This window comes from Tremella mesenterica (assembly GCF_000271645.1).
Source record: "Tremella mesenterica DSM 1558 unplaced genomic scaffold TREMEscaffold_1, whole genome shotgun sequence".
Lineage (NCBI taxonomy): Eukaryota > Fungi > Basidiomycota > Tremellomycetes > Tremellales > Tremellaceae > Tremella > Tremella mesenterica.
Window position 1 is genome coordinate 3,172,408 of NW_006711225.1, and position 14,749 is coordinate 3,187,156.

Genomic DNA, 14,749 nt, shown 5'->3' on the forward strand with positions numbered 1-14,749 from the left:
CTCAGAATTCTTACGCCACGCTCGCATATGCATCTGGAATGTTGTGACCAACTCTCCCTCAAGCGCTTCCTTGTTAGTAGTCGTGAAGTACTCTTCGCCGGATCGACACTGTGTGACCTCTCGCCACTCGTTTGATTGACAAGGCCTTACTAGAGCCTGGGCCATTCGGCCAATGAAGCGCGAGGTCGTGACTGGATCGTCCACAGCCAGTGAAGATCACTGTGTGACACGCCCGCCGGTGACCGGTGGAAACATGATAAGTTATGGAGTATCATTCCGCTTGGAACGACTAGCGAGCCCGTGGCGGGTCGCCTCCACCACTCAGAGACCATGATCGGGCTATCGGTGTGTTCTCCGCAATGTGCAGAGTGATCACACTTAGTACTCATCAAGTAAGCAGCAGAGGTTACCACTGAGACGGCCACCACCTGCCAGGCTTGCTTGCATTGGCACCTTGCACGTACAGTGAGCGGCGAGCCTAAATTCCCAACACGATTGCTTCGTGATTCATTTGTGCCTTGGCTTTTTGAGCTTGCCCCGCGCCCGGGAGAGCAGTGAGCACGAACCCCTCTGATCAGGACCCCTTGACCCGGTTGCCGTTTCGCCCCTGGCCCATCTTTCCTTCTCCCCTTGAGCCGCGGCCGGCTTCCTTTCTCTCTCTGCCACTCTCACTAGTCTCGTCTTTCCAAACAAGCTTCCCCACCTTTTCTCTCGTCACTGCCACTCGGTCACACGTCATACGGATCAACGATCTGGCCATACATTAGCGCAGTAAGAACGATAGAGTGGAGACACAGAGAGCTCTCTCCGTCATCACATCTATAAACGGCACGAGAAGGGACATCCCACTCAGGGGTCAGTCTCTTCCTGCCCTCGCCTCACGTCGCCCAACATTACTCTTCCATCCAAACTCAAACGCGACTTCTATCACGCTCCTTCTGGTGATCGTGACGACGGTGAGTGCAGCCTGTCCTTCTACCTTGTCTCTCCTTTCACATTCCTTGCCACTCGTCCTTCTCCGACGACGCCGACGTTTCGCCGTACCCTTTTCGCGCTGTGGCGATCATCCCATCTGCGACCCCCGTCTGATCTTCATCCCGATCTGGTCAATCCTATCAACATATATCCACACCTCCACATCACCGCACTTATATCAATCAACTCTTGAAGAACTTCTTGTGATCCTTCTTATCACCTCACCTACAAATTCACTGCAGCCTAGTGAATTTTAACACTCGCGTCGCCATCTCTTGTCTCAAAACGCCTTCAAGCTGACCGAACAAGCCAACGGCCCCTCTCGCTCCAAACGTCCCCGCGTCTCACATTCCACTCATTCAACTCCTCTTCCATCCACATCTGACGTCGACTCGACACCTCAGGCAATTGCCAGCGGCGACATGGCGGCCTTAGCCCTCTCGGGCTCGCCAATGCTGGACCCGCCGCAGGCTGATGCCTTTCAGACCCATCTACTCGCCCTACTTTCTCAAGTCTCGCAACATCCATCACCCTCTTACCCTTTTCCTACCAATGAACCCATCAGCAATGATGCCCTTTCTCTCAGTCCATACTCAGGCAAGAAGACGCCTGCAGAAGACGCCATCGAGCGTGCCGTCATTGCACTCGGTCAAAGGGTTTGGGATGCGGAGCGATCACCCATGGTAAAGGCAGATCAGAAACCTTCTCCGCAGAAGACGGCGATTCCTGGACCCGACCTCCTCACTCCGGAATGGACTCCACCCGTATCAGATGTTTCGGCTTCCACCTGCATTCCCTGTCCTACTTGCTCCCAGCCTCTGGATGGGTCCATCTCAACACCCCTAGCCACGGGGCACAACGGCGTCAATCGTCCCAGCCCCTTGGGTATCCACCCCATGGAACTGGATCTCGACAGTGGCGTACATGATGCCGGATGGAGAGATAGTCACAATACCACCGGCATGTCAGCAGAGAAGGAATTGGTATTGCTTAAAGCTCAAGTGCAGGATATCGCACGAGTTTGCAAGGTGATCATCATCTGAGACAGAGGGAGTTTCGTGCTGATCATCAGGCCGTCGCCACGGGAGACCTCACTCAGAAGATCATCGTGCCGGTCGAAGGTCAGACCATGACTGAACTCAAGGAAATCATCAATTCCATGGTGGACAGACTAAACAACTTTGCCGTCGAAGTGGAGCGCGTGTCGCTAGAAGTAGGAACGGAAGGTATACTGGGTGGTCAGGCCGTAGTAGATGGCGTCGAAGGAACGTGGAAGGAGTTGACTGCTGTGGTTAACAAACTCGCCGCCAATCTTACTAACCAGGTGCGAAGTATTGCCAAGGTCACCACGGTTAGTCGCCTTCTAATCGAAGTGTGCTTTCCCGACTGACTTTCCAGGCTGTCGCCAAGGGTGATCTGAGTGAGACGATCGACGTGGAGGCGAATGGAGAAATTGCTGAGCTCAAGACAACAGTGAACGGAATGGTCAGTCGCCACCACTTTGTTTCTCAGTCGAGCTGACAGAACACAGGTGATGTCATTGCGGACATTGGCAGATGAAGTCAGTCGTGTGTCTCTCGAAGTAGGTTCTCAAGGAAAACTCGGTGGTCAAGCACATGTCCCAGACGTGGAAGGTGTCTGGAAAGATCTTACAGTCAATGTCAGTCTGCATTCCTGGTCGACGGAAATTCATGTTGACGCAGTAGGTGAACAGAATGTGTCAGTCCCTTACGATGCAAGTGCGGTCCATCGGTAGCGTCACAACAGCTGTCGCCAAGGTCAGCTCGGGTCATTGACTGACGTCCGGTCGCTTACAAGCAGGGAGATCTGAGTAAGATGATTGAAATAGAGGTCGAGGGTGAGATGGCTGTCTTGAAGAACGTGAGTGGGTGATCTACGTGCCGGGACCACGACTGACACGAAGACCGTGAATTCAATGGTTCGGCAACTGACCGTGTTCGCCAATGAAGTCACACGTGTCGCTCTGGAAGTAGGCACGGAAGGCATCCTCGGTGGTCAGGCCATTGTAGACGGTGTCGAAGGTGTATGGGAGGATCTCACTACAAATGTCAACGTGGGCGTTTCCTCGGCAAGTCGTTTAAAGCTGACGCCTAGAAAATGGCCAGGAACCTTACAGAACAAGTACGAGAGATCGCTCAGGTGGTACGTCATCGCCATTCATCTGCGAGTGGAGCATGACTGATCCTTGAAGACCAAATCCGTCGCTCGAGGAGACCTCAGCAAGACCGTCAGCGCCGATGTGCAAGGAGAAATCTTGGACCTCAAAATTACTGTCAACGATATGGTTGCCCAACTTACAGTTTTTGCCGCTGAAGTGACTCGTGTATCTCTTGAAGTAGGAACAGAGGGTAAACTAGGAGGCCAAGCTCAAGTGCCAAACGTGGAGGGAACATGGAAAGTCTTGACAGATAACGTGAACCTGATGGTGAGGTGTAACATCTCTAAAAGCTTCGATACTTACGCTATAGGCCTTGAACCTAACGACCCAAGTGCGATCGCTGGCTGAAGTGTGAGTGTGTTTTTTGGTGCTTGAACGGAGCTGAATTCGTAGGACCACAGCTGTCGCCGCCGGTGATCTCAGTAAGAAGATCAACGTCGAAGCGTTCGGCGAGATTCTGGAACTCAAGGTCAGTTAAGCGGAGTCAGTGGATAATAACTGATGCCACAGTCTACTGTGAACGGTATGGTGGACAGTCTTCGAAGCTTCTCATCGGAGGTCACTCGGTATGTCAACCGCACTTGACATGTCTACAGACTGATGATCTATAGTGTCGCTCGGGAAGTAGGCACAGATGGTCGTCTGGGTGGTCAAGCTCGAGTGCCTGGCGTCGCCGGTACATGGAAGGATCTGACAGATTGTGTGAACGTCATGGCTGCCAACCTGACGGAGCAGGTGCGAACAATTGCGCATGCCACTGTTAGTGTTCTCATCTCTCGTGCTGGAACCTATCTGACTTCATAGACCGCTGTCGCCCGTGGTGACCTCACGCAGAAGGTGGTAGGCGTCAAAGCGGGAGGAGAAATTCTGGACCTGGTGAACACTATCAACAATATGATTGACCAGCTTGCTATCTTCGCTGCTGAGGTGACTCGTGTAGCTCGGGAGGTGGGGACAGAAGGTAAATTGGGAGTGCAGGCCGAGGTCGCCAACATCGAGGGAACGTGGCAAGAAATTACGTCAGTATACCCCATGTTCATGGAGGATGGGAGCTGATGTCGAAGATCCAATGTCAACACGATGGCCTCTAACCTGACATCTCAAGTGCGCGCCTTCGCACAGATTTCGGCCGCCGCTACCGATGGAGACTTCACTCGATTCATCACTGTCGAGGCATCCGGTGAGATGGACTCGTTGAAGACGAAGATCAATCAAATGGTGTTCAACCTGCGTGAGAGTATTGAGAAGAACACGAAGGCCAGACAAGAGGCTGAGGGTGCCAACAAGAGTAAATCGGAGTTTTTGGCGAACATGTCTCATGAGATCAGGTCAGTCACAGACAATCATTCGTTTTACCGAGCTGATGTAGTAGGACTCCAATGAACGGTATCATCGGCATGACGGTGTTGACTTTGGAAACCGAGTTGACCCGTCAACAAAGAGAGAATTTGATGATCGTATCCAGTCTGGCGAGCTCCTTGCTCACTATCATTGATGATATTCTGGATATCTCGAAGAGTGAGTCGATTATTGTAGCTAGAGGCGTCATTTGCTAATCTTGTCAGTCGAGGCTGGTCGTATGACCATGGAGACCATCGCCTTTTCGCTCCGACTTGCAGTATTCAGTGTGCTCAAAACGTTGTGTGTCAAAGCTTCACAAAACAAGTTAGACCTCATCTTCGATATCGAACCCGGCATTCCGGATCAGCTGATTGGAGACCCCCTTCGTCTACGCCAAGTCATCACCAACCTGATCGGTAATGCCGTCAAATTTACCACCGAAGGAGCTGTAGCTCTCACTTGTCGATTGAAAGAGGCACGCGATGAAGATATCGAACTGGAGTTCTGCATCGCCGACACCGGTATCGGTATCAAGCAAGATAAACTCGATGTTATCTTCGATACCTTTGCCCAGGCGGATGGTTCCACAACTCGAAAATATGGTGGTACGGGTCTAGGTTTGACCATCTCGAAACGTCTCGTCAACCTCATGTCGGGTAATCTATGGGTCGAGTCGGTGTATGGAGAAGGAAGTCGATTCTACTTTACGACTTTGGCTCAGATGGTAAATGTCGCTCCGGAGATCATCACAGAGAGGATGAGTCCTTGGGCCGGAAGATATATCTTGATGGTCGATACACTCAAGACTGCCTCCTCTGTAAGGGATATGATCGCTCAAATGGGGATGCAGCCGGTGGTGACCCATACTTTGGAAGAGACAGAGGAATTGGTGAAACGTCCCGATTGTCCACAATTCGATACGATGATTGTGGATTCGTTCCCTATTGTAAGTGATTTCTTCAGCCAACCCTTAGTTCCCGTGTCCTGCTTCCTATCCGAGCTCACCAATTCCACATAAAAGTGTAAGCGAGAAGAATGTTGATGCTGATTATTCAGGCTGAGAAAGTCCGAGCTTTCGATTTACTTCGATACATCCCGACAGTCTTGATGGTTCCTAGTAACTTACCTCGTGATTCTGGGTTCCGACCTTTCATAAAAGTAGACGATGATCGACGTCGTCTTCTCGGATTACCTCTCGAGGCAGAACAAACCTCTTTACCTATCCCTGTTAAATTATGTCTAGACTTTGGGATAAATTCTTATTTCACCACACCGTTGTCATTACATGAACTATCAAACGCTCTCATTCCTGCTCTAGAGTCTCATCAAACTCCATCGGGCGATAGTGTGAAAGATACCGTCTTGGACATTTTGTTAGCAGAGGACAATTTGGTGAATCAGAAATTGGCGGTGAAGTTGTTAGAGACGGCAGGTCATCAGATTGACGTGGCGGACAATGGTGAAGTGGCTATTGAGAAATACAAGTGAGTCATTTCTTCTACGCAGTCCTCAACTTTTTTTCGGACTCGTTCTCTCGGGTATGAATGTAACAAGTTGATCAATTATCTGACGAAATAGACGAAAACAATTGGCGAGAAAACCATACGATGTCATTTTAATGGACGTGTCTATGCCTGTTATGGGAGGTATGGAAGCTACCGGTCGGATAAGAGAATATGAAGAAGCCGAAGGAGTTTTCCGAACTCCAATTATCGCTTTGACGGCACATGCCATGATAGGGGACAAAGAACGTTGTTTGGATGCTGGTATGACTGATTATCTCACCAAGCCTTGTGAGTTTTCTCTCATTCAAACGTATCTCTCATCTTTCATCTTTTCGTTTCACATACAGAGTAAGATTGAGGAAGGCTGCTGACCATTCAGTGCGTCGAGGAGATTTACTAGCCGCCATCGCTAGAGCTCATTCCGGTTCTAATCTAGCCCGAGGTCAAGGGGAAGCTTCCATCGTTCCTTATGTCGGTGACGCCTCTGCGGCAGCATCAACCATGAGTAATTTGGAAAGAGCAGGAGCGACTATTACAGCTCTTGATAGAGCTGAAACTCGCGGTTTCCCGTTGGATATAGCCCAAGTTTTGGCCACTTCAGGAAGTCATCATCTTCCTTGACCTCTTCTTTTCTTCTTTTCTTCCCGTTTCTAAACTCTCACTCATACTTGACTGTTTGTTTGTCTCCTTTTCTTATGTCTCCTGGTCAAAATACACGATAGATCGGTTTTGAATGAGAGTCAATGTAATAAGTAGATTTCGAACAAGAACAAATTACCCGTAACTTGTTCATTGAAGAATTCGGACATGTTTAGTGAAGAAATTAAGTTTTGTAGCCGACTTTTGACCGAGCTGAAAGGATGCATGGTCTTGATATGTGCTTGATATGTATAACTACTAACGTTTTTCTCTCTCCTGTGATGATGATTTCTGATCTTTCTCCTTTCTCCCTTTGTCAACCTGCCATTCATATTTATCTTCATCTTGTTAAAGATCCCCATTGTGTTGTCCCTGTCACCCCATTCGAATGATATATCATTGTCCATCCTCAATATTCCACACCTTATAAGCAAAGCTGGTGCCAAGTTTGAGACTGAATAATTTCTAAGGTTCAGGTCCTAACATGTCCCTATCTTCAACTGCAACAACCTTTCCCCCATCATTCAGCTTAATTGATCTCTGCCACTTCTCTTCCTCTTCCAAAGCTTGCTCCACTATCTTCACAGCTCGACCAACCTCGGAGAAAGTGTTATACAATACCACAGGCGACAAACGTATAACATCCGGTTTCCGTTCATCGCCTACCAAACCTCTTTTCAACATGGAAGTGAAAATACGGGGCATACTACCAGATGGGGTTATATGAAGGGAAAGTTGAGTTCCTCTCCATGGTGCTGGAGGAGTGAGTATTTTGAATTTCACTATCGTATCTCTTTCTTCCTTTTCCTCTGAAGCTTCCACTTTCTTTTCTTCTTGAGAAACGTGCTTCAAACTTCCGCCCGGTGGATGTGTGCCTTCTGTCGGAAGGATATTGGATGCGGAATTCGAAAGAGAGGATGACTCAAATGGTGTTCGAGGGATATAGAAACGACTTTTACTCAAAAGTTCTTCCAGAGTATTCGTAAGTTTGATCCCCTTGATACGCATGCTGGAGAATCCTACTTGATCGATGAGTTCTAAAGTCGCCAATAGAGGGATGGAAGAGAATACCGGTGTACAGGAATGTTGATAACCTTTCGCGCCTGGTGTAGGAGAGAAAGTAGGTTGCATTTCGAATCGAGTAAGGGGGTCGTTTCCCCACCAACCGGCGAGTCTGGCATGAGTTTCGCTCCTCCATCATAAGTTCAGCTCACTGTTAGGACTTGTAAGCCAGAGGATCTGGAACCGGGGGAGGAGGAAGGAGGGAAACAGAGACGCGAAAGATGAGAAGAATGAGAGACATGAAAAACTTACCGCCGTCCACCGTCTGACAGACCGGTTCGGATGTACATACCACCTATTGCTGCCGGACCAGCGTTAAGGTATCTTGAAAATCAGCCCTGGGCCCAGTCCACATTGGATCATCATGCGAAAATTGATGAGTTAACATGTCAGTCTCTAAAATGATTGTGACACATAGTCTAAACGAAAGATGATGACAGTATGGAGAATGGAAAGAGACACATGAACATACTTGTAAGTACACCAAACAGCCATATCCACTCCCCAATCATTCAATCTAATCTCTACATTTCCCGTCCCATGGGCCAAGTCCAGACCGAATATCGCTCCGATTTCATGGGTCTTTTGAGAGATTGGGGGAATGTCGAATAACTGCCCAGTGTAGTATTGTACCAATGGTAACCAAACCACAGCGATCTATATATGAGCCCTTTGAATGTGTAGCTTGGGTGAAGACTTACTTCGTCTTTGTGTTGCTCAATAGTGGAGAGGATATCAGAAGTACGAAGAGTCACTTCACCAGGTCGAGGAGAGAGGGGAATGATAGATGATTGAATTTGCTCTTCAGAAAGAATTGCGTCGTGCAGTCTGGGATGAGAATGTACTGCGTACTTGTCATTAGCAAATTCACAAAGAAGTGTCGGAGAAAAGTATGTAAAGAAAAGAACTCACCCAATCACTCGGAAAACTACCTTGTTCAATCACAATCTTCCATCTTTTCTTCGTCGGTTTATAAAAACTGATAAAAAGATTATGCATGTTGCTCGTCAATGTTGAAGTATGTGCGACTTCTTCTTCTTGTGCACCCAATAGCTTAGCTAGAAGGGGAGTAAGAGGTGCGTCCACATGTTTCCATGGTCGATTATGCGGATGGTCGAAGTGACCCGTTACGGAGCTTACGGTGTCAGCATTATACATCTATTCGATTCATCCACTCCTCTGCTCTCTTCAACTTTTAAGATACATTTTCCGTATACGCCCCTCACATCTCATACGATACTCTACTAGTATTTCCACTCTATCCTCTGTGTATATTCCGACTTGATTTTGTGATCACCTACAGATGTATCTCCGATTCACCAGGATCCCTCCGCCCCCGATTGAGCAAGATGGAATGTAGTCAAGTAAGCCAAGACTCACCTGGAGGACCAAACATCTAACTCTTCCAACATATGTTTCCTAGCTTTCTTCGCCAGCAAACCCAAGCTATTCCCACAGAAGTAAATAGCCTCTCCGTCTATTCATCAGCCCTCATCGACCCTACCCACCACCTTCAATATTCGAGAGGTATGACCACTGACCGATCTCTCCCCCGCATGCTCGAGCGTTGGGTATCTCAAACTCTCCTCTGGTCCAATTGAGAGCATCTTCCTTGTCCCATCGTTGTAATACTTCCAAGGAAGCCATCTTACTACTCAAAGCTTTCTACTTTCCACCCGACAATCATGAGACGGTCTGCATTCAGATCGAGGAAGATATCGAGACTGGAATCCCGCGCAACGGAGATAGTCACGTGATCATCGAGTCTAGTCTAAACAATCCCCCCCTTTAAGGTTTCAGGGGTGAACAATATCCCAAAGTGGTAATTTCACTTTTGCTTCGCTTGAAATTGTCTTTTTGTTCTCGTTCTTTTTGTGTCCAAAGTTGAGTAATCAATTGTTCCTCGAAGGTACTGGGTGGCATGGGTGGGATATAATCCATCTCACATCATGCATCTCTTTCCATCTATCTCTTCATATATTCTTCCTTCAATTCACTAATCCGGGTGTCATCTAGTCAAACCATCTCGATACAAAATGCTACCTCGACTGTTCACTTCGATGTTGGCCGTGTTGTCGTTGTCGCTCCCTTTGGTCAATGCGACAGCAGCTGGACAGTATCATCTCAACGTGAACAGTGATGTTTCTTGTATGTCCGATTTCCTCTTTCTCTCACCCGAGTCTGTGTTGGTTCATCTCTGTATTACTGAGCTACTTGTTGGGATAACCCCTTCAACGCTCGTCTTGTATGTGAATTACTCTTTTCACCTGCACCGATATTCGGCAGGAGGTTATTAAACCGACCAAGAGAATAATTATCTGATAGAGGAATGAACATTACTGATCCAATAGCATGTTTCTGGAATTGTCATGTACAAACGACTAGGTCAATCCCTCTGCCTAGTGGACAATCCAATTCTTTCGAATTCGTTTCGTTAAATTGCGAATATCCTGTAAGTCAAGGCCGTTTCACACATTCTTTCCTCCACCCCCCACCCCTCTCTCTCTCATTTCTTTCCGTTCACGATTCTGATCAATCATTTGGAAGATCACTAACTCAACAGCTCTGGTCGGAATACATAAGTCAATGTATAGCCCTTCAATGCGCTTCACCCGCCGACGTAGCCTACGCAATGGAATACGGTGTCAACTTTTGTCGTCGGGGTGGTGTCACGGTCAATTTCACTTTACCTGAGATGTATCTCGATTCAGTCAATGGGACTTATTTCCAGTGAGTTTGTGTATCCTTTTCAACCACTCTTTCTCCCTCTTCACCCGGTTCATTTCATCACTTGTTCCAAGTCCTCTACCAATATTCGGAATGTGGACTGATGAAGAGATCCGATGCGTACCTCAACTCAGCGACGAGGTCCGGGACAAATTTAGGAATCGGTTTAATTATCGCCGGTGTTGCTGCCGCTATGATGATATGAATTTTTCCCCTTTCGATCAACCTACTTCCTTCATGAAATTCCAGATGTCTAAAGAGGATCAATCACGTCAGACATCGGGGTTTGTAAGGCCGTGATTTGTACAGTACTCAATGAATGATAAGACTACTGAGAACGCTTGGCGGGAAGGGCAGTGAGGAGAATGGTCACTTTTGGGTTTAATATATGACGTCTGATATATTTGTACACGATGCATCTTGCTTTATCTACCATGCTCTTCGACCTGAATCTCATTGTATGACACAAGCTGGATTCTCTTGAAAAGTCGGTGCGGGTGCAGGAGGTGGTTTCTTGACTACTGAAACTGGCAAAAGGAATCCTCCGGGTACTTTTGAACCAGCCTGAATTTCAGCGATCCATGCTTTGATACTCGAACTTCCGCATACACCATCGACCACGATCACATTCTCGTCGACATGTGCGATACGGGGAGAAATTTGCAGGACCATCCCATGCAGATCTCAGTCCGAACTGCAGATCCTGTCCCGATTGGTAAGCAGCTGCATGGTTGCGGTGTGACCTCTAGGAAGAGTATTGATTTTGGCAGGAAATGACAAGGACGAGAAGATGCTAGAGGAGACAATGGACATGATGATAACGGACAAGTACGGTTCATGATAGTTTATGATGACGAGGGAGAAAAGTCACAGGGAAATATGACATGACAAGGGAGAACAATGACTTACAGGAAAATGCATCCCAAAATCTAATGTCGCTTGAAGAGCAAAGTTCGCACCAAAAGGAAGTAAGGTTCCCGCTGGTAAACTGTCTCGTCAGCTACATCGTTTTCTTACATGATAACTCACAACACTCCCTCGGTTCTATGTCAAGTCAGTCACCAGTTCTCTGAGGATCAGAGAAGCTCACAATGTATACTGAGATATCAGTTAAGCTCTACTGTGATGGATGAGGTAGACTCACGTACGCCCCAAATCTCTTGACATAACCTGGAATTTCATCCGCTTTGGCCTTTCCGTTAGCTCACTGTATCAATTCAATGACAGATATGATAAATTCACTTGAGAAGTATGGGAAGCTTTGAATTGCAGACAGTAGCAATTTCAGGGGGACGGAATGTTAAACAGGCGGGAGGTGAAGAGGATCGAAGGACAATTACTTACATCGGGTGAAGGAGGGGCTTCTCCAAATGGGAAAGCTGGTCCGTCTCCTGCTTCCCAATTGCTCCAACCCGGTGCGTTCATCCTGTCTTTACTTCAGATCCCGCTGTAAGTAATATATCGAGACAAACTTCTGGTGAGTATGTGAATTCGATCTGAAGATTCCCGTCATGGCATGAGTTGACAAAGTGTCGGGTGAAGAAGAAAGGATGCTCAAGGGGTTAATCCACAAAGGAAACACATAATGTTCTTCTATGCTTTAGTGAGAAAAGTTAAAGGACCATGTAAGACAACCTCCGTGGATCCCGACGTGGCCAAATGAGAATATGATGAAGCGTAATCGGGTTCATATTTTATGATCCTTGGGTAATTGAGACCAACTTGGAGCTTCCTGTGATACCTCTCGTCTCTCACACACATGATACACGTACCACTCATCCTCCGTCCCTGAACATGAGCTCAAAATTGTATACGATTGATGACTCACCGATTCTTTTTCGAAGGCCGCACCGATTCTCCTCACCCGTCCCGCATTCATTGGTCCATCCGCCATCCCATGCGTATCTGTTCTTCCCTCTCACACGATCTATCGAAAAAGTACCGAGCCAATGTGATAAGTATGTCAACCGTGTCCGAAGATACATTATCATTGATGAGTCTACGTCCTCGCAATGATCCGCGCATAACCAGCGGAGATGGGCCAGCGTCGTATTCTGCGTAGCCGCGAGTGTCGATGATTGTGATGAGTGAGATGGGAGCTGGGAGCTGGGCGGAGTGATTGGCGTCGTTGTATGGGTCGTCGAAGAAGAAATGACGGAGGGTTTCTTAGGAGCTGAAGGTCGGAAGGCAGAACCTTTGACGGTGGTTGAAGAGTTTGATGACGAGGTGGCGGCGAAAGAAAAAGCATGTGATGATCGAGTCCGACTGACAACAAAATCCTTCAGAGCACCCGTGGTGATGTCACTACACGCAATTGACAGCGCTTCAAGGTTGGGTAACATGTTACGACTCTGTTCGTCTGTCTTTCGGGTCAGAGCGCTTAAAAATCCGTCGTCCAATCCACAAAATGAAACATTGAGAAATCTCAACGATGTCATTTGGCGTAAGACTTCGATAAGATGCTCCTGGTCGATAGCAGCTTTACCGATATCGAGCACTTCGAGATTGGACAAAGCGTCCGCTAGACCTGGAGCGAGAAGCTGATCGATAATCCTAGCGTCCGGATTTAATGGCCCATGAGCATTCAGCTCCAGACGTTTGAGATTTGGGACTACGATGGTGTCGAACACCAACCCATCATTGAGGTGCGTTTGGGAATACGATCGAAGGTGAGGAAGATGCAGAACAGTATCTTCAGGCCCTTTTGCTTCATACTGGAAATGTGTTCCGTCTAGAACTACGATTTCGGCGTTTGGGACGAGTTGGAAGAAGTCCCGAAGTCTTGGGCCTGCAGTCACCAGACAACCCACCATGCGTACAGTCTTGAGCTTTTCCATGCAGTAAATGGGGCTCGAAGATTGGTTTGTTTTCTGGTTGACTGATCGTGTGGAAATTGTCACCGCGACACCAGTCAATGACACATGCTCAAGTGAGCAGGGAAGTGTTTCCTCCCAATCCACCATGGACGAGAATAATGTTGTGACATCGGAGTATGATGAAATTTGGTGTTGGGTACAATAGGACGTCGTACGGAACATTTTAAGGTTGGGACAAGATGGGATGATTTTCTTCAGATATCTCGGCGATAGACCTGAAGCGTCGATGGTCCTCACTGCTTCAAGATTCAATTCCACGAGAAGCGTATCGAATTTGACCTTGTCGCAATCGAAGTGATCGCGAACTACCAACGTGTGGATACTCCCTCCGGATCTCTGCAGCCATAAATTGGCCTTGGAAGCCGGTCGCACCTCTTTACAAGTAGCTTTCCCTGATCCAAATACCAACTTTCTCCATAACGCAGGTGTGTGTCGTATCACATCCCTCCATCTTCGACAAGTACGTTCCATCCTTGAAGCGAAATTAGAATCCGCCTCCAAACCAAATTGAGCGATCAAAATGAGAACATCCGGTGATAAAAGACCTGTGTAATCTGTCTTATTTCTCTCTCTAGCTCGACGAGCAGCTTTCATGGCTGCTTCAGCAGCTACATCATCTTTCATCTTTGAGAAATGTTTGGCACGAGCTTGACGCCCTTCAGATTGAATACGAGTCACTAGTGTTTCCACAATATGACGTTTGTGTTCTGAACTGGAGTTAATTCGAGAGAGAGCCTGTCGGGCACTTTCCATGGCTGCGCGGTAACTGTGAAGTATTCGTAAAACGTCGGCTTTACGATACCAAGGCTATCATGTTAGCTATCTCATAAGGAAAGGGGAGAGATAAGGAGGAAGCTTGAGTATGTATGGACTCACTCTGAAATCACGCTCATACTTGGCACACATGTCCAAAGTGATTTGATAGGCACTCCCTTCCCAACCAGGTATACGACTCATAGCTGCGGCTTTACAATCGAATACTGCAAGACTTCGGTCGCCCAAACTGTACGCCTGGAGGTCAAGAACGGTCTGTGAGAACTGGGGAGACACGTACTCGATTGAAAGATGATAAAGCTTCCGAGTACTTCTTCTCTCTCATCTCTTTATGCCCTTGCACCATATGAGCTTTTGACATGTTGTCAATACTCGCTGCACGTGGATGTCAGAAGGAAGAGAGCTAGTCGGTTTGTTGAGGACCCAATCACCCAACTAAGATCCCGCGAACAGGAAAGATGAGAGGAGTGGGAACAACGAATATCGGACTGCCTTGATAGGCATGCGATGAGAGCTCTGCGTCTGGCTCTTACGTAAAGTCCCCCTTTCTGTCAGGCACTTACGTAGAAATTGACCCCCTATACTTTGCGAGCTGACGCCCGCAATCAGACAGTCGAGTAGGGAGGTAGTAGAGTGATCACGTAAGTTATGGAAAGAGCTATGCTGAAATG

General features: G+C 47.7%; 5 protein-coding genes across 5 annotated transcripts; 2 read left to right on the top strand and 3 right to left on the bottom strand.

Annotated features, from left to right (window-relative positions):
• Positions 1 to 1,397: 1,397 nt before the first annotated feature.
• Positions 1,398 to 6,621, top strand: TREMEDRAFT_26505 (uncharacterized protein; the record flags this gene model as incomplete). Its single annotated transcript, XM_007000705.1, has 20 exons — positions 1,398 to 2,003; positions 2,048 to 2,326; positions 2,374 to 2,460; positions 2,507 to 2,635; positions 2,682 to 2,753; positions 2,797 to 2,856; positions 2,900 to 3,049; positions 3,091 to 3,138; positions 3,188 to 3,421; positions 3,465 to 3,505; positions 3,548 to 3,623; positions 3,665 to 3,720; positions 3,766 to 3,913; positions 3,959 to 4,173; positions 4,219 to 4,482; positions 4,524 to 4,672; positions 4,720 to 5,441; positions 5,552 to 5,979; positions 6,074 to 6,288; positions 6,380 to 6,621. The coding sequence occupies 20 exons, from the start codon at positions 1,398 to 1,400 to the stop codon at positions 6,619 to 6,621; spliced, it is 4,221 nt and encodes a 1,406-aa protein (XP_007000767.1).
• A 224-nt stretch (positions 6,622 to 6,845) lies between these two features.
• TREMEDRAFT_72889 (uncharacterized protein) lies at positions 6,846 to 9,391 on the bottom strand. Its single transcript, XM_007002105.1, has 7 exons — positions 9,243 to 9,391; positions 9,082 to 9,178; positions 8,614 to 8,836; positions 8,403 to 8,552; positions 8,174 to 8,358; positions 7,954 to 8,025; positions 6,846 to 7,813 (listed from the first exon to the last, which is right to left on the bottom strand). The coding sequence occupies exons 1-7, from the start codon at positions 9,346 to 9,348 to the stop codon at positions 7,105 to 7,107; spliced, it is 1,542 nt and encodes a 513-aa protein (XP_007002167.1). The 5' UTR covers positions 9,349 to 9,391; the 3' UTR covers positions 6,846 to 7,104.
• A 226-nt stretch (positions 9,392 to 9,617) lies between these two features.
• Positions 9,618 to 10,861, top strand: TREMEDRAFT_72890 (uncharacterized protein). The gene is made up of 4 exons (XM_007002106.1): positions 9,618 to 9,849; positions 10,053 to 10,153; positions 10,265 to 10,431; positions 10,540 to 10,861. Exons 1-4 carry the CDS (start codon positions 9,738 to 9,740, stop codon positions 10,631 to 10,633), a joined length of 474 nt encoding a protein of 157 aa, XP_007002168.1. The 5' UTR covers positions 9,618 to 9,737; the 3' UTR covers positions 10,634 to 10,861.
• A 20-nt stretch (positions 10,862 to 10,881) lies between these two features.
• Positions 10,882 to 11,853, bottom strand: TREMEDRAFT_58982 (uncharacterized protein; the record flags this gene model as incomplete). Its single annotated transcript, XM_007001407.1, has 6 exons — positions 10,882 to 10,992; positions 11,338 to 11,416; positions 11,458 to 11,472; positions 11,519 to 11,526; positions 11,573 to 11,620; positions 11,773 to 11,853. The coding sequence occupies 6 exons, from the start codon at positions 11,851 to 11,853 to the stop codon at positions 10,882 to 10,884; spliced, it is 342 nt and encodes a 113-aa protein (XP_007001469.1).
• Positions 11,854 to 12,102: 249 nt separating this feature from the next.
• TREMEDRAFT_72891 (uncharacterized protein) lies at positions 12,103 to 14,439 on the bottom strand (the record flags this gene model as incomplete). The annotated part of the gene is made up of 4 exons (XM_007002107.1): positions 12,103 to 12,216; positions 12,257 to 14,111; positions 14,181 to 14,315; positions 14,359 to 14,439. 4 exons carry the CDS (start codon positions 14,437 to 14,439, stop codon positions 12,116 to 12,118), a joined length of 2,172 nt encoding a protein of 723 aa, XP_007002169.1. The 3' UTR covers positions 12,103 to 12,115.
• Between the last annotated feature and the right edge of the window lie 310 nt (positions 14,440 to 14,749).